At 43.4% G+C, this 26,708-nt stretch overlaps 1 protein-coding gene across 4 annotated transcripts in view; it reads right to left on the reverse strand.

The window, feature by feature from the left end:
• The window catches only part of LOC147864728 (uncharacterized), a 61,374-nt gene that overhangs the window by 17,328 nt on the left and 17,338 nt on the right, over positions 1 to 26,708 (reverse strand). The window contains exons 1-5 of one of the 4 annotated variants that reach the window (XM_087318860.1): positions 2,305 to 2,464; positions 1,653 to 1,785; positions 1,252 to 1,395; positions 1,061 to 1,132; positions 836 to 907 (exon numbers count right to left, since the gene is read on the reverse strand). The exons of 2 other annotated variants lie outside the window; for them this stretch is intronic. In XM_087318860.1, the coding sequence (XP_087174986.1) occupies positions 836 to 907; positions 1,061 to 1,132; positions 1,252 to 1,395; positions 1,653 to 1,785; positions 2,305 to 2,425 (542 nt within the window). In that variant the 5' untranslated portion in view covers positions 2,426 to 2,464. Of the gene's footprint in view, positions 1 to 835; positions 908 to 1,060; positions 1,133 to 1,251; positions 1,396 to 1,652; positions 1,786 to 2,304; positions 2,465 to 26,708 lie in introns of those variants that run through there. One more of the 4 variants, XM_087318859.1, reaches the window with a different exon arrangement.

The raw sequence follows: 26,708 nt of genomic DNA on the forward strand, positions 1-26,708 counted from the left end.
TTTTATAACATCATTGGAAAATACTCTAGAGAAGCATATATCAATTCATTCAATAGTTAACTAAAAGAAACAGAAAAAGGAATCTTCTTTCTCTCTATCAAGTGAAGGAAAAAAAAATGGTAAATTGGTCAAGGTTTATGTGGATACATACAGCCGTTGCAGTTTAGTGAAGCTAGCTCCCCACTCTGATGGTAAAGTCCCAGTTAGGTAAGTATCATGCAAATTCCTATTGAGAAGAAGAAGAAGAATTCAATATATTGATAAGATGAACCCAAATGATCGCTTAGATGTAGAACATGAAAGCCTTCATTTCTTTCATAGTGCAAGTCTTTATAAAAACTGTAGATTGTTAACTTACAAGTATGTCAAGTTCACCCAGGCATTCCATTCTGGTGGAAGTTTCATTTTCAGAATGTTCCCCCAAGCCGTCCTATATATAAATGGCATCAATAAACATCAAATTCTCATAAATACATCAGTACACACCCATATGTATATTTGGATTATGGATGTGATGAAAATAATATAGAAAAGAAAGAGCTGCCATCAATTAATTTGTTCTTACAAAACCGTCAAGTGAACAAGAGATGGAAGACTGTTGGGTAGGGATGTGAATGAGTTATTTCCAAGCCATCTGTAGATATAATTAGGGAAAAGAAACATGTAAATACAGTCTCTCTCTCTCACACACAGTATATGTATATGTATATGTATATGTATATGTATATGTATATCTATATATATATATATATATATATACGTATATGTATATGTATGTATGTACTCTTGAATGGTTTAATTGAACTACGTAATGAGAGCAATCTACTGGGCTCACAATTCTTGGAGGTTGGATAAGGCAGATATCCCTTCTGGAACTGCACCTTGGAATTTGTTGTTGTCAATGTGCCTAGAAAGAATTGAAGACTTTTGACATGTTAATGCATGTTGTCTTTATTTTGTTTGTCTTTTAAAAGAGCATACAGTATAATTTGCTATATAGCTGTATATTCAGATTGCATGTATAACAAGGATTGGATATTAATAAAAAAGAAAAACTTACAATTTGATGAGTTGGTTTAAGTTTAGTATGTCCTTTGGAAATTCTTCGCTGAATGCATTGGAAGATAAATTCCTGCAAATATATGTAATCATAATGCGAGACATTATTAGTATTAGAATAATGACTCGTGAGTTAGTAAATAAGAAAGAATAAGAGCTGATCTATATTATTTTCTGAAAGTGAGAACATACAAGTCATGTAATTGTGTCAACATATATATTGATGGCAAAGGACTTGTCAGGAAATTGTATGATAGATCCAAAATTGTTAACTCCATAAGGCTTGCGAACGAATCACTCGGCAATGTCCCTTGTAGTCCAAATCGTGACATATTTCTATTTATTGTTTTATATAGTCATGAAGATCATTGTTAGAACACAATCAATGCTAACTACATGGAAAATTTGCATTAATAAACTGTAATAGACCATAATTAGCTCTTGCAACTCATGATTATGATTAACTAAAGGGCAAAATTAACATTAATAAACATGAAATATGTAACATACTTTGCATTATCACACTAGAATTAACATGAATATGACATATAAGCATTGATCTAGAGGTTAATGGATCATTAAGGAGCAATTACAGCGATATAACACGATTAAGGGATGAGCATGTGACCCCGGTCCAATTACACGGATTGGACGTAGAACTATCCCATGATGCTATGTTTGATGCTGAACCCCCGACCGCAGTTTTAATACTCAGGAGTGCTTGTACTGTAATTGATGCAAGCAATCAGTTGATTTAAAGTAATAGAAAATTTTAAATGACCTCAACAAATTAATGCATTAAATTTTATCCAGCCAATGGAGGCAATAAAGTTCAAATATTGAAGAGAAAGTAAAGATGTAATGACGGATCAAATGGAGGAGAAGTAAGGTCCGATGAAATGTAAGAATAGTAACAGATGTGATGAAGAATAAATGAGGGAATAATGTCCAATCAAATGAAGAACAATCACATATGCAATGAAGAGTGGGAAAATATGGAATCGAAATGCAATTGTGAACTTAGAAAGATGATTGCTAGATACAAACAATTTTGATAGTGACAGAAGATTGGTTATGGACCAAATGGAGAATAAGTGAGGATTAAATGGAGAAAAACTGAAGGATTTAACTGAAGAATGATTCTAAGTATGAAATGAAGGATACTTCTAAGGGATCAATGGAATGGATTGGTAGGATTATGAATAAATAAAGTTACAATGTTGGCATCCAGAAACTTGTAATTACCTTGGCTGTTTTGAGCTTTGACGTGGGAATATTGGGGAAGAAGAAAAAGAAGAAGAAGAAGATTCAGAGGAAGCAGAAGAATGAGAGAGAAACAGACGTGAATTGGTATGATCTTCGTCATGTGGGAGATAGCTTTGGACTTGAGGCAGGAAGGATTATGTAGACCGAGATTATGTATGTATATATGTATGTATGTATATATGTAGAGGAGGAGGATTAGGGAAGTGCTCTCAGAAGCTAAATTTAAAAAAGGTCCTTCCTCATCATCTCATCATTGTTAGTTGATTGACATAAATCTTTCATCATCAACAAAATTAATATACATTTTAGCTACACAAAAGAATATATGCTAAAGAAATCTAGTACATTAATTTAGTACGGATGAGGCCTCTGTGTGTCTGTGTCTGTGTCTTGACATAGAGTTATGCACATACAAAGTACAAGGTCCAAATTATGTACATGTACAGAGGTCTCTGGTGTCTCTGTCTCTGCCTAAGTAAATTGTCTGCTTAAGTATGTAAATTGGAGTGTGTCTCTGTGTAGGTGAGCCACTTTGAGTCTTGAATGGCCCCCACCTCATAGATATGTATGTATAGCTCATGGGGCTCTCATCTTTTATCATTCACTTTCATTTTAGATGAAACATGGACGGACACTCTCATTTGGGATTAGGGACACACACAAACAAACAAACAACGGACAAAAAGGACCCGCATCCGAAATCAACGTTTCACCACACATTGTTCTTTCATCTCCCCGGACGCGGACGACAAGACAGAAAGCTAAGTTTTTGTAGCTCTCAACCGATGATGGGACAATGATATCAATATCTCATGATCTCGATCCCATTCATATCTGTAGACTCAGTCTGTGTGTAAGCATAACAATTTTTACAAGATGGTGTACGTCCATCTATATCCATGATCTCTTCACCAGTGCACATCTTTGTTGTAGATCCTGACAATTCACCCTATCAACTCTAATCCTTTTTAATCTAGAAAATGGGTTGCTAATTCTACAAACATTGGGTCATCTCTTAAAACAACGTTAACATTGTATTTTACATGGGATAGATAATGCACAAACTAACACCACCTTGCATAATTGAACTACCATGATATGTTTTTCGACATATAACACTCATAATTAGCTTAGCATTACAAACAATCTAGTAGGTAACTCTAGATCATCCAAGTTGGTACCTTATGCCACAACATCAGTAATCATGGTTGCAACCTTGAACAAAAGAATCAAGTTTATTGTATTAAGTTATTAACCATACCGCATTATTTCCCAATGTTGATTGAATTTTGGGGGGAGTTCCTAACATTTTATCAAAAGGTCAAATATTAGATATTTGTGTATCTTTATCATATTGTTGGGTTGCTAATACGTTTAGAAGCTATAGTCTACGTATAAATAGGTGTATTGTTTTCTTGAAATATCATGGACTCTATTAATAGTTCAAAGTCTATCATCTTTGGGTAAGACCTAGAATAAAAGAACCTTATCTTCATGGACGATGAATAAGGGCATAGGGTGGGGACATCTTTTGACACTAATCACGAGCATCTCTTTAACAAGTATATTTCTCTTTTTTTATTATGACTAGTTCATCAAATTTGTTAGTATGTCAATAGTTGTAGACTTGACGATTCTTGTAAAAAATAAAACTAGGTGTGAAGTAATGATGTTAATGCAACAATTTCATTAGTATGCTAGCCACTACTAGTTCATCAAATTTGCTAGTATGCCGGTAGCTAAAGACTTGATAATTCTTGTAAAAAATAACACAAGTTGTGAAGTAATGGTGTCGATGCAATAGTTTGCACGTTCACATCATATTTCTTCTTATTTATCTAAGGCTATAGAAAAGATTTTATGATAAAGTTGACACCTTCCTATTGTTTTTCATATGGTGATGGTACCTATTGTTTTTCATAAGTTGTCTATGTATGGAATCTTTTCCCACACTTAACTTTTGCAACATTAGGAAAACATAAAAAGTCATTTACGTTACATATTTGAATAGTAAAACTATTGCATTAATTTCCATGGTTCTAAAAACTAGAGAGATGGAATTTGATCTCTTTATTTCAAAGATTTGAAGATGAAATAGTTGAAAAAACACACCACTAGCATATAGGAAGAAAAAGGCTTGGAATCAACTTGTCCATGCAAGACATAGGGTTTGATGGCCCTGGACCCTAATATCTTGTTTACAATGATTTTGTAAGGTATGTTGGATCGGGTTACAAAACCATGGATGAACCAATTTATGCATTTTTTGTTTGTCATCTTGTTATTGGTTGTCTCCTATTACTCTCATATATGTAGTCGTAGACTATCTCTTTTGCCTTTTGCTTTAGAAAAGAGTAGTTCTATGAGATTCCACTCGGTTGCTCTTACCACAAAGTTGCTATAAATGAAGTCATTCCAAAATTGCTAGAGGTGCGTGGAACCAAACCCCGACATGGTCCCTTAAGGTGTGAGTGGCTTGTAGGCTCGTATTTTGTTTGAACCATTCTATATGATCATAACCACTGACAAAACTTATAAAAGGAGGTAGAAGTTTAATTGTTGGGGTCACATGACAATGAGAGGGAGTAGGCCTCCACACTTGGCCCATTAAGGCCAATAGCATTTAAATTGACTAGAGAGCAACACTTAATTATAAATTGGGTGTATCGGTCATTTGGGCTACCATGTCAATGTTGTGAGTATTCTATGCTTGGCGTATTGGTGGAGTCCTCAAGGTAACCAAGTATGAAAAGGTATGTTAGTTACCATTCACAATGATAGTTATATGTGGTTGGGATCCTATTGTGGTTTGTCGTTGAAAAGTAGAAATTTTAACAAAGTTAAATCTGATCACGATTTTCATTAATATGGTCGTATATATGTAGTCCTCATGAGCCTAAGCCATTTTCACATTCCACATCTCTATTTATACAATTGGGTTACTACATAGGTCCATGGCTAAGGATTAATTAGATCTCGATTAGCATTTCCTCAAGGTGTTTATTGCTAGCTAGTTGGTTCGACCGGAGATTAATCTCTATGTTCAGGGTGAGTTCGAGTGCCTCTTTGCTGCACACACAATTGCCAAAAGTCAACTCTACTCAACCCTTCCCAAGGGAGGGATAGGTGGATGTAAGTCTAGTTGATATGTCTCACGATTCTCATTTAGGTCTATATTTTTAAGATTGACGTTAGTCTTTTAGTGGTTTGGTGGTAGAGGGGGTGTACAATTGATTCTGTGTGTGTGTGTGTGTGTGTTCGTCAACTTGAAGACTCACCAGAAGATAAATTACCACGATAGATGAGAGTGAGCTCGATAAAAATTCCCTACTCACTTAACCTTCTGACTCTGGATAGGCATCAACCCCCATACATGGTCTTACGACTTTGTCGAGCTCTATGTTTTTGGTAAACAATCGCCTGGGTCTAGTCATTGCAACCTCCTATGTGAGAAGGCACCCTTTCTCCAGAATTTACTAGACTATTTGGTTGAGTTCCTTAGAGAAAGTTGTCTCAAGACCCAAAGATGTTTCAAGGGACATACCATTGTCTACCCTTTCATGGGTGAGACAAGTGAAAACCCTCAAGCTACAAATGCTTAAACTAACTACCAAGAAAAACTCTAAACGAAAATCCACAACTTAATAATACCCACAAGACAAGAACTTTTACATAAACATGAATAGACTTTTACCACATTTCCCACATGTTGTGCAAAACGATATACGAACAAGAGATCAGCAACTCAATCATGATTTGTGTTATGAAATGATGTCCCTCCTTATGGGAGAAGAGGTCGATTTGGCTAAGAGCTCATAGAAAGACAACTAAAGGTCTAAGAGCCGACTATCCGGCTAAGGGTTGAATGCTAGTTGGGAGTAGGCTAAGGTTAAGCGTCGAATAAGTTGAAGCCGATTCAACTAGGGACAAATATGCACACACACACACACACACACACACACACACACACACACACACACATATACATATGTATATATATATATGTCTGTGTGTGTTGTTGTGTAGTGGAGCAAGAATAGGAATAGTTAGTTAGTTAGGAGAAGCAACAAGAACATAAAGTTTGTAACTAAAACTATTATAAATAGAAACCAAGTAAATGACCAACGGGTCATATTTCGAGCTATCTTGTGTATGTTACATTTGTGGAGATAACGGGCTCTCACCACGCCGATTGAGGAGGGTGTCAGTACTCTAGCCGACTTCTTGACAGAGCACACCGAGCCGACTCTCCTCATCAACAGTCGATAATCACAGCCCGGCACCATCCACAACACAAAGATCTCATACACCATGCAACAACCGGAGGGGGACAACACTGTCAGCATGCAACCTAAATTCATAGAACATGCACTAATTGACTCTACCATGGACCAGATGTTTCAGGCGACGTCGACAATGACGATGCAAGTAAATCATACGAACCAAACACTTATTACATGCCTTATAAATCAGTCCATAGGCACAACGACCATCAAACATAAAGATTCAAGAATCTACCCAAGATCCTTCTCAAGCCTTCCTACAATAGATGTCCTAGCTTGGTTGGATTATTTCGACAACATGGCGAGTTACCATGAATGGCACGACGAAAAAAAGGCATTAGAATTGCGAACGGTGCTAGAGCATGTTGCCGCAATCTGGTTCATTCAACAACCCGAGGAAATCAAACAGAATTGGACCTACTTACGCGAGAAACTCATAGAATACTTCGCAAACAACGACGTCACACAAATACCCCTCCAACAATTAAACAACCTACGTCAACGGGCACATGAACCCGTGGCACAATTCGTCGTCAAAATGAAGGAGTTGTTACTGCGTGTCGACCCCAATATTAAGGAGACCATGAAGCTCTATGTTTGACTTCCACAATTAAGCCACGAAATATATCGTCGTGTCAGAGACCAAGGCCCAACTACATTCCAAATAGTTGTGCAAATCGCACAACGAATAGAGGCATCAAATTACATTGACCTATCACAACTGACACCACTTGCAAATAACAATATTCAAAAAACAACAATTGAGCCAACTGCTGGCCCAATGGATATATAGATGTCCAAAATGCACAATTTAGCACTAAAAAGAGCTTACCAGATCGAGACAATCATGGTAAGCCCCGTTGTTTCTATTGTAATGGGTACGAACATGTTAAAAAATATTGTAGGAAGTTGGCAGTCTCTAGACATAATCAAAATGCACAAATCCATCACAAATCCATTTTTGTCAATGCTGCATCACTCGCCATGGAACAGGGAAACAACCAAGCGGGATGTTGACGAAACAGCAGCTCCCGCACATTCAAGCCGCAACCTCTTTCGGAGACATGGTATGTTCCACAATAGCACAAATAAATCACACATCACATGAAGCCCTTTTAGATTCAGGAAGCACCATACCTTAAATTAGTGTAGATTTAGTTAAGTCACTAAATTTACCCACGTCACCCGCAACGCTGATCCAAGTCATCTTTGGCGAGTCAATCAAGCAATACAAGACATGCTAGAGAAAGACATCATCGATTCATCAAGTAGCGATTGGATTTTAGAGCCACATCTCGTCCGTAAGGACAATGGTACGTTCCTTTTTTGCATCGATTTCAGACCTTTGAACAAGATCACGAAGCATGATCTCTATCCATTGCCACGCATCAACGACTTGTTGGATCATGTCGGGAACTCAAGATACTTCACATCATTGGATCTTGCATCAGGGTACTGGAAGATTCCATTAGATCTTGTCGACAAACATAAAATAACTTTTTGCACACAACATGGTTTATTCTAATTTAAAAGAATGCCATTCGGTCTATCCGATGTTGGAAGTACGTTCCAAAGAATGGCAAATACAATTTTTCAAGACCTCATCAATGAAGTCGTGGTACTAGTGTATCTTGATCCATACTTTTGATTGCAGCGACACACCCTAGTCTTGGGAGAGGTGCTCTGATGTATCCAGAAATATAATCTGCAACTCATGGAAAAAATATCAGTGGGGTGCAATGTCATTGAAGTTCTTCAGATTTATCATTTCAGCCACCGGCATTAGCATGGATCTGCAAAAATCAAAGCCATAATAGATTATCCAAACCCGGCTAGCATCAAAACACTACAAAGTTTCCTAGGCCTAGTGAATTTTTCATTACCGTTTGTACCACAGTTGGCCACGGTCACACAACCTCTTCAAATGCTTTTGAAGAAGGGAACCCAATTTACATGGTCCATCGCCTGCATAAACAGTTTTAATGAAATAAAAAAAACTCATCAAAGATGCAACCACATTAGCTTTTCTTGATTTTAATTGGACATTCTGTGTGTAGGCAGATGCATCTAATGTTGGAATAGGTGCATTATTGTTATAACTAGACCACACAGATGAATGGCAACTTATTGCTTACATCAGCCGAGCACTAACAAAAGCAGAACAAAATTACTGAACAACAGAGAAGGAATTCTTGGCAGTGGTCTGGGCCTTCCAGAAATTCCATCCTTATTTGCATGGTACCACAGTCCAACTCAAGACAGTCCAAATCAAAGCCATAACAGATTATCCAAACCCGGCTAGCATCAAAACACTACAAAGTTTCCTAGGCCTAGTGATTTTTTCATTACCGTTTGTACCACAATTGGCCACGGTCACACAACCTCTTCAAATGCTTTTGAAGAAGGGAACCCAATTTACATGGTCCATCGCTTGCATAAACAGTTTTAATGAAATAAAAAAAACTCATCAAAGATGCAGCCACATTAGCTTTTCTTGATTTTAATTGGACATTTTGTGTGTAGGCAGATGCAACTAATGTTGGAATAGGTGCATTATTATTATAACTAGACCACACAGATGAATGGCAACTTATTGCTTACATCAGCCGAGCACTAACAAAAGCAGAACAAAATTACTGAACAACAGAGAAGGAATTCTTGGCAGTGGTCTGGGCCTTCCAGAAATTCCATCCTTATTTGCATGGTACCACATTCCAACTCAAGACAGACCATCAACCACTCCTCTCCTTGATTAACAAATGTCATCCACCTGGATGACTACTCAGGTGGGCATTGGCACTAGAAGAATACAAATTTACCCTAACTTACCATCGAGGCATCACAAATATAGTTGCGGATTCCTTATCCCGAATTGAGCATCAAGCCTCCCAACTCAGCATACAAAAGGATGAGCTCCCTATTCACCCTCAACAAATCGCGGAGTTACAACAACAAGACCCTACTATTAAGGAGATAATCCAACAACTCCAAGGAGGTAGGAAAAATCACATCCATCGTAAGTTTATAATTATTAATAGCATTTTACATTTTGTAAGTCAAGGTCAACCACCACGAGCCTACGTACTGTAATAAACATGACAACAATCATGTCAAGATTTGAACTCTTGACCTCTTGACATATATAGTCAAGTATTGTGTTCTAACCAACACATCCAAACATATAGTCATATATGCATATCTTAATAGATTATTAGTAGATTATCTATTTCATATTCTAGGAATTTTTAGAAAGTTCTAGAACTAGAAGGTTCTAGAGGGTTCTAGAATATTCTCCAAAATATTCTAATGCATGTACTTTGACTCATAGTATAAATACTTGTAACCTCCTTAGTCCCTTTCGAGGGATTTGACGCCAGTCATTGACACATCAATCTAGTATTCTCGTTTCGCCTCATCTTTGTCTCCTTGATCTTTATTTTTGTCTTCATGCCCTCATGTCGCTCACAACATCTAGTGTTCCTAGCCTTGTCACATCTAGCTCCAAGTTCATCCGTCACTCGTAGCCCCATCATCCGTGCTCCGTCCTAATCCGCACTTGGTGTGTCCGTGACACGTACTAGAGGCTCTTCATCCAAGCTATCTAGAGTTCTACCACAATAGTCAACTCACCGGCCGCATCGGATTCTATAAGTTGTTACATCGCATTCGGTCCCTCTACTATTGACCCAAGCTTCCTCAATCCATCTCCCAATTCCTGAAAGCATGTCCAACATGTCAGTCAATGAAGGCTCCACAACAATCGTATGGAACATTACATCCCATAGAAGTCATAGAGCCCTTCGAATTGGTGGGTTGGGACCTCATGGGCCCTTTCCCTACATCAATTCATGGCAATAAGTACATTTTGGTGATCACTGAATACTTAACCCACTGGTGTGAGGCGATTGCCCTATCCGATGCCACAGGTAACTCGGTCACCCATGCACTATTTCAACAAGTTATTTTTCCCCATGGTTGTCCACGTCAACTTTTGTCGAACAAAGGATCACAATTCCACAATGAGGTTATTCACATACTTAGCCACAATTTGGGCATCACACAACTCTTCACATTGCCGAATCATCCGCAGTCTAATGGGCTAACTGAATGCCTAAATCGAACAATTAAACAAGTAATCTCAGCATATGTGGACCCATTACACCAATCATAGGATCAAGTTCTACCCTTTGATGTTCATGCATACAATACCTCAGTACAATCTACTCGCATCAGCCCTTTTCGGGCATTGTATGGTCATGATCCAAGGTTGCCATCATACATACATTCCATAAAAACCCAACCACCCACATGGATGCAACCGAATGGTAGTTGCACCTCTAGGTGAATCAGCCACTATTGCGACGCGCAATCCAACACAACCTACACGTGGCCCAACAACGACAAAAAAACATTTTGACGCTTCTCACACGTCACTCAAACTATAAATAGGAGATTCACAATCAAGTATACTACCCAATTCGCAAGACAGGACTTTTCGAATCATTCATGCATAGATGGGTAGGTCCTTACATTGTTTTGGCACACATCAGACCACAGACATGTGGTCTTCTACGCACATCAAATTCCTCTGTGACAGTAGCTCACATATGCCGAATTAAACGCGTACCTGTAGCTACTCCAGATGCATGCCGCAAGCTATGAGCCGAGGATCGGATTACATGCACCTCGTGAGGTCGTTCCTCTTTGATTCTGCAATCGAGGTTCCCCCTGTGGGTCGTTCACCATAAACCCTATTTTTTTAACTTCCAAAAGAGGGGGAGAAGGGGGAGTGTCGTGATAAGCCCTAACACCCCTTTTTCAAAAAGGGGGAAGTGTTTGTGTAGTGGAGCAAGAATGGGAATAGTTAGTTAGTTAGTTAGTTAGGAGAAGCAACAAGAACATAAAGTTTGTAATTAAAACTATTATAAATAGAAACCAAGTAAATGACCAAGGGGTCATTTTTCGAGCTATCTACTATATATGTATGTATGTATGTATGTATGTATGTATGTATGTATGTATGTATGTATGTGTCTATGTATGTAAACCCCCAGGACAATAGAGATATACAACAAAGCAACGAACTGTGGGTGGAGGAGATAGTGTAACAATTGACCCTCGATATGTATGTATGTATGTAAACCCCTAGGACAATAGAGATATACAACAAAGCAACGAACTGTGGGTGGAGGAGATAGTGTAACAGCTGACCCTCGAATCAGATCTTTAGATCAATGGCTTTGCATAGACCAAGTGTTGTTGCTTCTTGGTTTTTGCCTTCTTGTTTGTTAGCTGTGTATATCCATCTATTGTGGCGAAGATCAGACCAAGGTTGTGGCCTTTAGTTCTTATACACACTCTTATATACTGATTCTGTTTGGAGTATGTGGGCTCCTATGGTTTTTTCCATTTAGGGTTTCCATGTTAAAATTTGTGTCTCTACATTTCCTGTACTTTCTATTTTTGTGGCTCTCACCTCTGTTTCCTTGTCGGTAGAGCCAACCCCATATTCACAATAAACTGGTATCAAAGCGAGAGGTGTTCCCTTGCAAGTGTAAGAATATGGATGAATCCATCGATGGGATGTTCAAGCTTATTGGCCCAAACTATTGAGTTTGGAAGTCGATGATGAGAGGCATGCTTGTGTTTAAAGAACTGTGGTTGCCAGTACAATATGGAAAGGACAAACTTGACAAAATAGATGCTCTGGCTTGGGAATCCATGTATCTAAAGGCAGCTGCATATATATGGTGTTTTATAGTCATGAGTCTATATAACAACTTCAATGATGAGACAAAAGTCGATGTCCTATTGAAGAAGATTGGAAGCATGTTTGAGACAAAGAATGCTTTGAATGGAGTATTTGTCTTTAGGAGGATAGTGTGGTTGAGATGTCAAGATGGCTCAAGCATGGTTGAGCACCAGAATGTGTTACCGATTAGGAACACTATCTACGGTCAGTCCTTCGACCTAGACCTCAAGGTGACTGCGGTTGCAAGGAATGGTACCGTTGTACCATAATACATAATGGAATACTTCCCCGTATCCCGGTAGCGTATAAGGGAGACGGCTATAACCGAACTCCTTAGGAAGTGCACTTAGTATCCGCACTTACGCCTACAACTTTACGATTACACTCCGCCACAGAGAACAAAGAACACAATAGATAAAACCACAAATATGCACAGAAATCAGAGAAGATAGTATTCTATTAGAATAACGCTCTAGGCACCAAAATTACATGCTACCTCTTATAGAGGATTTCTACCCTTTATATACATAGGGTCTTTTAGCCGTTCACGCTTCCCGCGTGAACCGTTACATGCATTTCTTACGCTTTTACTATATTCTAATATTTCTACGCTTCTGTCTGTCGGTTACTATTCCGGCGGAAAACACCTGGCACGCCTGTGGGACAGTGCCATGGCACGTCAGACCCACCCCTTTAATCTTCCTCCAAAATGGCCTAGATGTTTGGTTCCGCCTCGATGTGCTCGTTCGGGAACGGCGTAGTGTCCGTAGGCGCGTCGTTGCATGGTTCCATGTCTTGTATTTGCTCGGAGGGGCTTTCCATGGTGTCATTGTCTCCCTGTGTGGGCGGTCCGGGCTCTACTGGCTCATCCGTCTATTGTCAAGATTCAAACTCTTGACACGACCATGTTATAATCTAGTATTATGAGTTAACCAAGATATCTAGTACATAGTTATGTATGTAATTGGTCCTTATTATTTTGCTAGCATCATGTGTATAGTTGCTCCCTTGTAGTATTTACACTTGGCACATGCATGCATACCTACATGCTCTATTGTAGATTCACATGCGTGCAACAAGTATGCATGCCATGTAGTATAAATAGAGGAGTTCACCTTGAAGGAATTCAAGGTGAACAACACCAGTTATGGAGTCTTTCCTTTAATACTATCTTCTTTCTTGTCCATTTGGTTATCTTCTTGCTTGTCTCTTGAGCTTATGATCCGTGACATCTGTGAGCTCTCAGTAGGTTGAGGCTCTGTCCTATCCGTAACTTCCTCCGTGTTGCTGGCCGTAGTCGTACGCTCCGGTGAATGGGGCTGAGGTTCGTCCTGTTCGGCGGTCTCACTTTCTGGTATCGCAATGGGCTCCACTCGTTGTTCCGTGATCTCTATCGTAGTTGTTATTTCCGGTGACGTGGGCTGAGGTTCCTCTTGTTCAGCAGTATCACTTACTGGTATCATGATGGGTTCCTCGTTTGGTCGCGTGCTGCCGGCTTGCATGATTTGGTGAAACATGTCCTCTTGACTTTCGCCAAAATCGTCTAGTAGCTGCGCGAGTTCCTCGGAGTGTTGGTCCGCTAGAGTGCGATAATCCTGCGCTAGGTCCTCGCGTACTACTGCAATGCTTTCCTCATTGAGTTTGTAGAAACCTCGGTCGTCTTTCCTTCGGTTCTCCCAGTCCGCTCGGTAAGTATGCAACTCCGCCGTTTGTGCAGTCCACGCCATCCAGTCTTTGTCTAGCGCCGCTTGTAATTGCGCCGTAAACCTCTCCCGATTTGTTTGAAGAAGTATGCGCACGCTGTCGGTTATTACTTGGCAGCGGTTACGCGCTTCTTCCATGGTTTTCTTGAGCTTCTCGATTTCTTGCTTACTGACAGCCGCCGCTTCCTCATAATTGCTTCATTCTTGCCCTCATAATTTCATTACTGACAGCCGCCGCTTCCTCATAATTTCTTGAGCTTCTCGATTTCTTCAGTTTCTCTTCGAGGTCCTTCACGGTGTCGTGAAGAATTTCATCCAGAGGCGGAAACCGGGAAATATTGGCTACATCGGCGGGGTGCACCATGTGCACTCACCCTCGTGTAATTGTGTAAATAATAGGAGTTAAGTTGGGACGAAGAATCCCATGTAAATCGGGATTTATCCCACATTTTAACGCATCCCCCTCCTTATTCTATAAAAGGAAGGGATGGTCCCTTGTAGAGGGGTTGCCCGTTTTGTGTTAGAGGGTATACCGTTAGGTTTAGAGTTAGTTTTCTTCTTCTTCTTCTTCTTGGCAGGGAGGTCGACCGTTGAGGGTTGTCTTTGCTAGGTCTCCTGTGCAAGACCCCGCTCCGCGTGACGAGCCCGAGAGCTCCCCGGACGGCGACTTGGCAGTAGACTGCTGCTGTAACCTACCCTACCATGGTCCGGCTCGAAGCCGGGGTTGTATTCTTTCCCTTGTAATACTTACATTTGCGTCTGTTTGTGCATATTCGTGTCTCTGTTGGTGTCGGGCGCTTCCCCTTTCCTGCGTTTCCTGTACATAAGGGCGTGAGTCGGGTCGGCCTGTGTGTGTGTGTGCATGTGTGTGCGTGAGTCGGTGTCAAGCACGTGCTCCCTTTCTTTCTCTCTCTCCCTTCGGTTGCTTCCGGTGTGCTTCTGGGATGCCCCGGAAACGGTGAAGTACGACTCCCTACGCTCCGCACTCCCTAGTCCAAGACCCCCGTGGTCCCGCCTTTCTCCACGCACACGCGTAACAACGTGACAACGGCCTTTCGGCCTTTGGCCCGGATGTCCTTTTCTCTATTAGAGGATTGGCGGAGTTCGGAGCGGAGGCGGTCAATCTCGGATTCCACCAACTGCACAACCCTCTTTGCTTTTGAGGCGATAGCGGTTTGGGCTTCAACCTCTTCTCTTAGGGACTGGGCTTTGTTGGTGTTCTCTCTTGGTCGAGATTCCTGCTGCATCGTAGTTGCATTCCATTCCAACTCTGCGATGCGTTCATTGGCCTTTTGTAGCTCAGCTTGGGTCTGTTTAACCGTTTTCCAGACATTTTTGTTTTTAATCGCCATATCTTGGGTCTGACCTTAGCCATTTCCCTATGAACCTCGACGAGGGCCGCATTGAATGGGGGTAGTTCAATTCCCATTCGGCATATACCGACATTCCGCTGTCTGCCTACTCTGGCTAGTGGCCCCTCATCATCGCTTTCCGCCGTTTGTGTTAGCGCGCGCTCAATCATTTGTTGTTCTGCGTGCTCCTCAGCCATTCGTTGTGAGACTTTTATTTGTTGCGTTGCCAAAAATTCCATGAGTTCATCAGTAGTTCCGAATTGTAATAGTGCGCCGAACTCATGGGCTGTGTCCGGAATGTCCGGATACTTCAGGACCTCACTTTCCGCCGTAAATACGCCTTTCCCCCACTGTGACTGGGCCATAATGATCGGCCATGGTTCCCGGATTATTTCGAAAGTGGTGTTGGGCTCTGTAGCTACGGAACTGTCGACCACGGCGGTCCTCTTTGTGGCCGTGAATGTGTCTTTAACTAATCCGTGCCCATCTTTCCTGTCCAGCCTCCGCCGTTTCGGCCTTGGGCTTCCCTGGTGTTGCTCGGACTCCTGCTCCTGCAAAGCTTCCTCCCAATGCTCCGTTTGTTCTTCCTGTGTTGTCCGCGTGCTAGGCTGGGCTGATTGGGGTTCATCCTCCCATTCCGTGGTGGCCAACTCCGCTAACCTCAGTTTTGTTGGAGGTGGCGGCAGCATGAGTTTGCTAGGCTATGCTGCGGGCAGATCTCAAGGTGGGAACAGTATCGTCAGATACTGTTGTATGATTGGCCTTCGCTTCTTGCCTCCTTGATATGTGTGCAGGCCTTCCCGTAACGTTGGTCCCATGATGACCCCCCCATCGACCATGCGCCCTTCGAAGGTATCAATGATGATGCATGCCTTCTACTTTGACATCCCATAGGCATTTACATGCACGCATTTAACCTCCAACAAGAACTTGCTTATTTCGCGAAAAAAGGGGTCGGGGATTTCCTTCGTCCTGTATGCCTTGGCGGACGCTGAATATGCCCTGAAATATCTCTACAAGGTCTCCAAGCGATGACAGGTCAAGCTTCTTCCGGATGGATGTGTTCGTGACCGTGTCTGTATTGAGTTTCCTATCAATGTCCAGGGCTTCAGGGTGAGCGGGTGCCTCGGCGACTTTGATGTATCCATCCAGACGCTTTTTGACGAGCCATCTACGCAGGGTGGCAGAAATAGGGATCGGCATAGTGGGTGGGTGAGACTCGTGGGTAGAGGGAGAGGTATGTTGGCTATGGCAAAAGTGAGCTCTGTGGTATGATGGAGAGGAAGGTGAGTGAGGAGAGCGATGAGAGCGATGAGGGTTAGACTCTTGGTTTCTGTACTATGCAGAAAACCTTCTATTTTCTTCTTTTTGTGGCCTAGGGTTCATTGGTCTGTGAGCCATCATGGTGCCGCGTGTTCTTGCTCTAGAAGTTTGTGCATCCATGAAGTCTTTTTAATAGCGTCACTATCTTCTCTTCTTCTTCTTCTTCTTCTTCTATAACGATCACATACAATATTATGTTTACACTATAGTACAAGTAGGTCTCTATAATTACTCCACGGATTCTCCGGCTTTGTCTTGTCCAACGGGGAATGGGTTAGGTGGCATAGGTCCCAGGTAAGGTTTTAGGCGAAACCCATTCACCTTTTGTCGTAGCACTTCTCCGATCAGGGTGCCAAGTTGAAACGTGTCGTTTTCCGCTCCAACTATCCAGTACGGTCCTGTCCAGCGGAATCTTAATTTTCCTGGCATTTGCCCCATGCGTGTTTGAAAAACTAATACCGCCTTCCCAACTGTAAAATCCTTTTCACGTGCATGCCGGTGTTGGTCCACGAATGCTTTGCACCGCCGTTGTTCCTATTCCAATATGGCCATACTACGTAACCGTGTTTCGTCTAGTTCTAACAATTGTTGTAGCCATATTCGTTCGGATTTGTCCTCTGGCAGTCGTTCTCCTACTTGAATCCACAGACTGGGTACCTGGAATTCGATTGGCATTACGGCCTCCAACCCAAATGCTAGCCCGAAAGGCGTGGATTGTATGATTGTCTTATAGCTGGTTTGATATGCCCATAATGCGCTGTGCAATTTGGTATCCCAATCTGTTCAGTTCTCATTGACTATCTTTTTTAGGATAGTTTGTAATGTCTTGTTCGTGGATTCGGTCAAGCCATTTGCTTGTGGGTAATATGGCATACTCTTTTTGTGAACCACAGCGTAGTGTTGGGTCAGTTCGCTGATGACCTTTTTCAAAAAGTAACTCCCTTGGTCACTAATGAGCTCAATATGGCAACCAAAACGACACTAGATATGTTTGTAAAGGAATTTTGTCGTGACTACCGTGGTATTTTCGCGTAGTGGTTTCGCTTCTACCCACTTGGCGCTGTAATCTGTAGCCACCAAGATATACTTATTGCCGGTTCAGGTAGCCGCCGGGGTAAAGGGTCCCACAAAATCCAACCCCCACTTTTGGAAAGGATCCAACGGCAACACCGGTTACTGTGGCATTCTCGCGACTTTCGTGGGATGGCCCATCCATTGGCATAAATCACACTGTTTGCAATATTCATACGCATCCTTTTGCGTAGTCGGCCACCAAAGTCTTGCTTGCCAGATTTTTCGGGCCGTAACATCGCTCGCGTAATGTCCTCCCGCCGTACCATAGTGAGCTTCGCGTAAAACCATTGCCTTCTCATCCTGCTGTATTCCGCGCCTCCAGATGTCGTCACTGCCTTTGTGATATATGACGTCTTCGACTATACAGAAATTACGACTCCGGACGGCCAACCATTTTTTCTCGTTTGTCCTTAATTGTGGTGGCGGTAACCCCATGGTCAAAAAGTAGGTCATTTCCATAAACCATCGATCCGGAAAAGTCTTTTCTGTTCTTGTTGCTAAAGTTGCTATATGCAGGATGTCTGCATCCGGAAAGTCGTCGTCTTCTTTTTGCGCCATTTCTCCATTATCTAATCTGCTCAAGAAATCTGCTACCGTGTATTGTGTACCCGGTCGGTGCTGCATTACAAAGTCAAATTCTTGGAGCAACAACATCCATCTAGCCAATTTTCCTATCAGCGCCTGTTTCCCCACCAGATATAGCAATGTCGAATGATCCACATTGTCACGTTGTTACACGCGTGCATTAGAACGAGGCGAGACCACGGGGGTCTTGGACCGAGGAGCAAGAGAGCAGGAGGGGAGCGAGAAAAACAACGATTATGCTTCGCACTCACACAAATACACAGAAACCGTTGTCGTGAAGATTTTCGTCCACAAGCGGAAACCCGAGCAACGAGAGCCAAAGAGCGATGTGCAACGTTGCACACGTACATAATGTATTTGTAATAATAATAAGGGTAAAGGGTATGGTGCTAGAAATGCCCCATAAGATCCCTAAGGTATAAAGGTGATGTGGTCTTGTGCGCAAATCCACGCGAGAGAGAGAGAGAGAGGTACTATGTGATACATAGGTACCTAGTTGTTTGTGAGGAGGTGGGAGTTAAGGGGGCTATCAATCTCACCCTCCCCCCAAATCAAGGCAAATATCCCCTTTGAATGAAAGGGGATATTTTAGTCTCACTTTTGTAAACGGTCTTCCCTCCTTGTGCTATAAAAGGAGAGGGAAGGCACCATTGTGGGGGTTGCCTATTTTGAGTGTGCGAGGTATACCACATAGGTCGAGCGTTAGGGTTAGGGTTAGGGTTTCTTTATCGTGATCTTCATCTTCGTCGGTTAGGGTTTCGAGTAGTCGTTTGGTGCGGCCTATGCGGCCACCGTTTTGTAATCTACCTAACAAATGCGTGCTACCTAGGATATTCACATCTGCCGACTTGTACCTAAATATATATATTACAACAAAACTTGTGCCTACGTATAAGGGCCAGTTCGCGCACATTATTCTCCGATTCCGCCTAGAGACGGTTTTCTCCACGACAATGTGAAACGTGAATTTTCGCCCTACTAGATAATGTCGGAATTTGTTGATGATGTATATCATACCCAACGCTTCACGTTCTGTTGTGGAATAGTTACGCTCAACCATTGATAGTTTCGAACTGGCGTAGTACACTGGTCGGTACCAATTCGGCTCCGTGAGCTGCATCAACGCACTACCTATTGCTATATCCAAGGCATCCACAAACACGTGAAGTGGCTTCGCCCAATCTTGTGGTTGTACAACCGGGCCCCGCTAGTGACGTCGAAGGTGCATTTGGCGGGATTCAGGCTTCAGCGTGAAGTTCGGCAACGCTCCAGGCAAAGCTGTAGATGCGTAAAATGTTCGGTTGTTGTCTCATATATTGCAAAATCTTCTAAAAAGACCTGCATGAAGGTAGGTATATATTCCCCAAAAATCTCTGTGATTGTCCGCTGAAATGTAGCCGGCGTCGTCTTTAGCCCGAACATCATGATGACCGCGACATAAACTCCCCAGGATGTGACAAACGCCGTCTTCTCTTGGTCATCGAGGTGCATGCGTACTTGATTGTACCCACTGAAGCCATCTAGAAAGTTGTACATGTCATGCCCTGCGACTACATCCAATACGCTGTCACTGAAAGGTAAAGGGAACATGTTTGTAATGGTTATGGTGTTACACACGTATTTTGCCATTTTTCTTTGGTACGCCTACTATCGGGCTTAGCCATGTAGCTTGCTTTACTAGTCAAATGAATCCGGCCTTGAGAAGTTTGTCAAGTTCCTCTTTTACACGAGCCGTGTAACTTGGATTTATGCGGTATTGACGCTACTGGACTAGTTTTGCATCAGTCGCCAAATTGATCTTATGTTGATAGAACTTCGGATCTAATCCCTCCATGTCCTCGTGGGACCAAGCGAACACATCTTTATACTTCCTGAGTAGTGCTATCATCGCCTCTCTCTGATCCGGTAGTAACTCTTCTGCGATGGAGAGGAATTGGGGGTCTAACGTCATACCTACGTTCACTTCTTCTTGGGTTGAGGTAGTGACTTGTCATGAAATTTCCATTTCCCTCTCGAACGCCACTCACGCTCTGCTTAATTCTAATATCGACTCTGGGTTTCATAAGCCTCGTCGTGGAGCGCAGTAGGCGTGGCATAATCCACCGCAGTTTCTATTACGTCGATTTCGAATAGCGGAATGATTCAGGGCTGCTCATCAAGGTATGCTTCTAATTCTCTATCATCCACCCCATCCAACATATTTATATCTTCCGCGTATAACGGTGTTATCCCCTTGGGTTGTGCCACCATTTTCTATGTGGGTACGTGAACCTTGGTGCGTCCGCGTCGAAAACTGATGCACTTATGTTGCCAGCTCTATTTGATATTTGCCGAACGAAGCCAAGGTTTGCCAAGCAGCATAGGATACGCTCCTGGGGCGTCGAGGGCAAGCACTGCCGCCAAGATGTCGAAGCAATGTCCGCCGATGATGATGCCTAATTTTCGGATTAAGCCTAAAGGCCTTACTGAGCGGGTATCCACCATGCAAAGCACAAATGGGCAAGCTTCCCATTCTAAAATTCCCAATTGTTCGCATGTCTTCGCGCTAATTACATTGACACCACAGCCTCCGTCAATTACGCTGTCGTGAAGATTTTCGGCAATAGTGTGAAAATCCTATAAAACGTACGAAATCGAGTATGAATCACATAGTACAATAATTGTGAAGATAACATTTTAAATAGATTTAATATCTAAGTACAAAATGATGGAGGTTTCGAATGCACTTTATTACACGAGAAACGGACAACTAAATGTCAAGATATGAGGGTATAAAGTTTGTAAAAGGAAAGGAGAAAATTGTGAGATATCCCACATAGGCACGACAAATACAGCTCTCATCATATATAAGGTGGAGCAAAATATATTATCTTTATGTCTATGTGTGGAGCATAGAGAGTTCAAGGTAACTTGAACTAAGAGTAGAGGAGGCCTAGCTACTCGTAAAGGGTTTTGGCCAACCAAAACCGGACCGGCGGTGGCACCGGTATCCGACGGCATCCGGCGGCATCCGGCACCGGTATCCGGCGGGGCACCGATAACCGACGGCATCCGGCGAGGCACCGGTAACCGACAACATCCGGCGGCGGCACTGGTATCCGGCGGTGGCATTCGGTGAACCGACGTCCGACGACTAGATAAATAAATATATAAATATATATACATATTTACATATACAAGGAGGGCAAGTAAGGATTCGAACCTTGCACCTCCAAGTTAGGAGTCAAATGGCTTACCATTAAGCCATGCTATTTAATTGAAATTATATTTTTGTACTTTTACATGTAAATTCTCATACATGAGAACTAAAATGAGTGACATGGTTATCATGCACCACATGTAATACAGAAGCGCCAAATGGCAAACATGCAATTTATGCATGTCTTGTACCCTCACATGCATCATATGCATGAGAGCATCTATAAAAGAGGGAAGGGGGAGGAGAAAAAACACGGTTTTTTTTATGAAAATTAAGAAGAAGAAATTCGTTATCAAATCAATCATGTAATCTCATCTTCTCTCTTTCCCAATCTATCTTAAGTACTTTCTCGCCAAAGCTTGTATCGACTCTAAATCCTTCTGGTCCAGAACCCCGGCGGTTCCGCCTCACGATCCGCGCGTAGTGACGGATCTTCATGACAACGCATCCTGTGATTTCCTGACCGTGTAATACCAACTTAATAGCTAGATTGTGGTGATCCACCACAATTGGTCTGGTGCTGGTGTCTGTAAAGTTGGCAGAGACGCTTACCCCAGGTCTGCCAGTTATGCGATCCTCTATGGCTTGGCGGAACCGTGGAACTAGTTGAAGTAGCTTCTCCATGGTCAGTGTTATTTCGTAGCCTGCCAGTGCTTGCCATATGGGATCCAGAGATATTACGTCTTCCTCCAATGGCCCAACATTGTTCGCGGACTCCTGCCGCATGCGTTCCATATTGGCCACGTTCGCTTTTTCGGCCCATGCTTGGGCCGTCTGACGTATCTCATCTTGCGCGGCTCAATCAATATTTTTCGTTTGCTGTCTTGTCATAACTAGCTGAACTTCCTCCATAATCGTATTGATGGCGGGGTCCTTGCCCTTGCAGAGTGGACATTGAGTGGCATAATGTCCGGGCTGTTGGCAAACGAAACAATGGACACTAGATTTGCCTTTTTCAGTAGTTGGTGGCGTGTTCCTATCCCCAAGTGGGGACTTGCTCCTCCCGGTCTTGGTTCATTCTTCTGAAAGTCCGCGGTGGTTGTTGTTGGTCCCGGCGCGGCTCCTGGTGCCGGTCATCGTCCGAACATTCGTCATAACTCCATTGGTCCCTATACTTATCGATGTTTCCCGCGAGGCCCATTGAAGCAACCACGTTTGTTCGCCGGACCGTAGTTTTCATAACGTTATCCTCCTTTATTATATCTGCGGTTGCCCCAGTAGTCTTCGTCGTCTAGTTCTTCTTCCAAGGAATCGTTGTTATTCCAGCGATTCTTGTAGTGTCGGTCATCACATGGATTCCAATCCGTATACCGGGGTCGTTCTTCTTGGTGCCTTTGATCATTACGGCGAGGTGGTTGTTGTGTTTCTACGCTTCGTGTTGTGGCCGTGGGTCTGTTCAACATATTGTACTCACACTGCTCAACCGTGTGTGCTTTCAAGTGACAGATTGGGCAGTGGATTCGCATGTTGCATTCCACTACGGGATGTCCAGAATTGAGGCAAATCGTGCACTGGATTGCCTAGCGAAAATGTCGTTCCTCGTCCTGAGGTAATGCTTGTCGTAACGAGGACATAGAAAACCTTTCCTCTTCTTCGTCGAGCTCGAGCTGTAACGCTCGTTCTATGACCATATCAACTGTTTCGCCTTTCGCGCTATTGTTGTTGAGCGTCGTCTGTATCGATCGCCGTAAGGTTGCCAGAAATGTCTGCCCAGCCTCGTCCTCTATCGGGCCCCATTCTAATTTCCGCCGCAAATTTTGGAAGCGTAAACTGAAGTCCGCTATAGTCTTGGCTGGCAACTGTTTGATTGTATAGAACTGCCCGAGGATTTCGTGTTGCAGCACCCTCCAATGAAAGAACCGCAGAAAGGCCGACTGCAGTTGGTCGAAGGTCGTGATTGTTGGCAGATCCATCTGTGAATGCCAAAATGCAGCTCTACCATCCAACGTTAATCCAAACTCTGTCATTTTGGACTGATGTGCTACCTCTTCTGGAAGTCTCTGCGCCATGTGATACGCATTCCAGACATTCAGGAACAGGCGAATGTGGGTTGCGGCGTCTGTTTCGCCGTTGAAACGGGGATAGGAGAAGGCCATGCTAGACGCTAAGGTGGACAGGGGAAGACCACCATACTTGTGTGGTGATGGAACTTCTGGCGTGTCGCCGGGGTATTTGGTGAGTGGGGGGGGGCGATTTCTGGTACCGATAGATATCACTGAGGTCACTGAGGCGAGGTTTTTGCCTTGCGTGTGATGGACCTTGTGACTGGTCGGTCGTATCGTGTTGGTTCTCTGGGACATCTATGGCTAAACATCCATTCGTCATTGTTCGTCTGTGAGAAGACACAAATCACCAAGCGTGCCAAACGTGTTACCAATTAGGAACACTGTCTACGGTCAGTCCTTCGACCTAGAGCTCAAGGTGACTGCGGTTGCAAGGAATGGTACCGTCGTACCGTAATACGTAATGGGATACTTCCCCGTATCTTGGTAGTGTATAAGGGAGACGGCTACAACCGAACTCCTTAGAAAGTGCACTTAGTATCCGCACTTACGCCTACACCTTTAAGATTACACTCCGCCACAGAGAACAAAGAACACAGTAGATAAAACCACAAATATGCACAGAAATCAGAGAAGATAGTATTCTATTAGAATAACGCTCTAGGCACCAAAATTACACGCTACCTCTTATAGAGGATTTCTACCCTTTATATACATAGGGTCTTTTAGTCGTTCACACTTCCCGCGTGAACCGTTACATGTGTTTCTTACGCTTTTACTATATTCTAATATTTCTGCGCTTCTGTCCGTCGGTTACTATTCCGGTGGACAACAGAATGCCTTTCAAAGGTTGATAAACCAAACCATCTCCCTAGAAATACCTCTAGCTAATGAGGTATTAGCCTTGTTGGTGCAAGGCTATCTTCCATGCAGTTGGGAGACACTTGTGGTGACCTTGGGTAACTCAGCACCACAAGGAAAACAACAGACCTTAGACATGTTCAAGTTGAGTTTGCTTAATGAAGAAACTCGAGGAAAGGACAAAGATTCCAACTCTAACTATAAGGCTCTATTCACTGAAAGGACAAATAGAAATAAATCCAAATCTAGGTCGAAGTCCAGAGGAAGGCTCACACACTTCTACTATGGGAAGTCGGGGCATTTCCAAAAGAATTGTTGGCACTTTAGAAAGGACAAAGGAGGAAGCTATGGGTGTTGAGTCGAAAAAGATTCCAGGTAGCAAGAACACCTCAACAATTGCTACAAGTGAAGAGGAGTTGTTGTTTGTCAGTGAACAAAGCTATGTAAACCTCGCAAGTGATGAATCCACTTGGGTAGTCGATTCGGGTGCGTTGTTCTAGCCTTTGTCTCATGTGGCCCAGCCTCTTGTGCCACAACTACCCGGTTGTATTGGCTACTACATTTACCTCGTTCTGGCACAATCATGCATGCAACACACACATACAACGTATTTTGCTTTTGGGCACAAGCCACTATCAAATTCCCTTTGCGGAATTTCCACATGCCTCTTTGAAAGCTACCACTATAGCCTTCATCATCTAGCCGTTTGGATGATATCAGATTCAGTCTAATATCCAGAACATGGCGAACATCTTTTAGCAACATTTTGCAACCTGTAGAAGTCAACAAACATACATTACCAATACCCACAATCTTGGATGCACGGTGTCGTGAAGATTTCCGGCCATAGTGTGAAACCGAGGTGGAATGGGCAAGTCGGCAATGTGCAACATTGCACATGTATAGTAGTAAAATGGCATATAGAATAAGGGGGAGAATTTGGTTGGCTTCGGCAAAGACCCACCGAGGCGCAATGAAGGCGTTCCGAGAGTTCGAGTGATGGCTTACTCGGCTCCCGGAGCGGGAGCAAAGTCTAGTGGGGGCAGATAAAGTCCTATTGTTTGTTAGGTTGATAGACCGAACGGAACGGGAGGCCATCGGGATTGAGCTCGAAGACGATGACGGAACGAATGGCCTTACTGAGGACTGGTCGAAGGTCGGAAGGGTATGCCAACGGCTAGATGACGACCGAGTCGAGAAGGCTAGGACAAAGGCGCGCGACGGCGTGCCATCACAGCTGGAAGAGGCCTAATGGCAAAGAGAGTCGGAAAGGGTCGGCTTCGGGGCCAAGATTGCGAAGGCATACGCAACTCTCGAGGCAATGCTCGAGGAAGAGGAAAGATCGAGACCGCAAGCCGACGCCGAGGAGATGGACTTGCCCCACGAGATGACAGAAGACCGGTACCACGGTACCACGGGAGAGGGTGCAGAACAAACAGCCCTATCGGATTGCGGAGATAGAATGGTCGAGGACAAGGCCGAGATACCAACCGCAGAATCGGGAAATTGGGACCGGCGATTTCGGGCACGTTAGCCCGAAATTCCGTACGTTGGAGAAGCAAGCCCAAGCGGGGCTTTCGCGATCGGTAAGAAGTTGACCACCGACCACGAGGAGCCGGTGGCTACGGACAAGGGCGCAAATAGGACAGGCGATTCTACGCGTCTTCCCACACTTGTTCCCAAGATCATGGCAATCGGGTCTGAGTTCCCACGTGAGTCCTAGGAGGAGGAAGGCGGCGATGGGAGATCGAGAATCGCCGGCGAGATGATGCGAGGAAGGAGCGGACGAAAACCCTCGGAAACGATTCTAGAGAACTCGGCATTCGGGCCCTTATGCCTAGTGAGACCGAGGAGATGGATGATGGTGTCGAGGAGTCCTGGCACGATGCCAGCGAAGAAGGATGGGAGATAGCCCGCGAGAAGGTCGACGAAGGAACCAAGGAATGACCCAACCGGGGACCAAACCGCGTGGCACTCCGATTCGGGTGGGGTGCGATCCGGTCGTAGATTGTTCGACCGGGGCTAGGATCGGCATGAAGCTGCCGATATGGGAGAGGGTGCAGAATGAGCCGCCCTCTTTTACATGGGGAGAAAGACCGACCGGGCGAAGGTCGGGAATCAAAAGGGTGATGATCAAGGGTTCAAAACGAGTCCGGCAAGATCGGCATCGGAGCCGAAACTCCGAACATTGGAGAATCAAGCCCAAGTGGGGCTTGGTTGATCACAGAGCGGATGCTATCCACTAACA

This window comes from Azolla caroliniana, unplaced genomic scaffold (genome assembly GCF_043228905.1).
Source record: "Azolla caroliniana isolate FFs.n. ecotype wild unplaced genomic scaffold, voAzoCaro1.0.p SCAF_4, whole genome shotgun sequence".
NCBI lineage: Eukaryota > Viridiplantae > Streptophyta > Polypodiopsida > Salviniales > Salviniaceae > Azolla > Azolla caroliniana.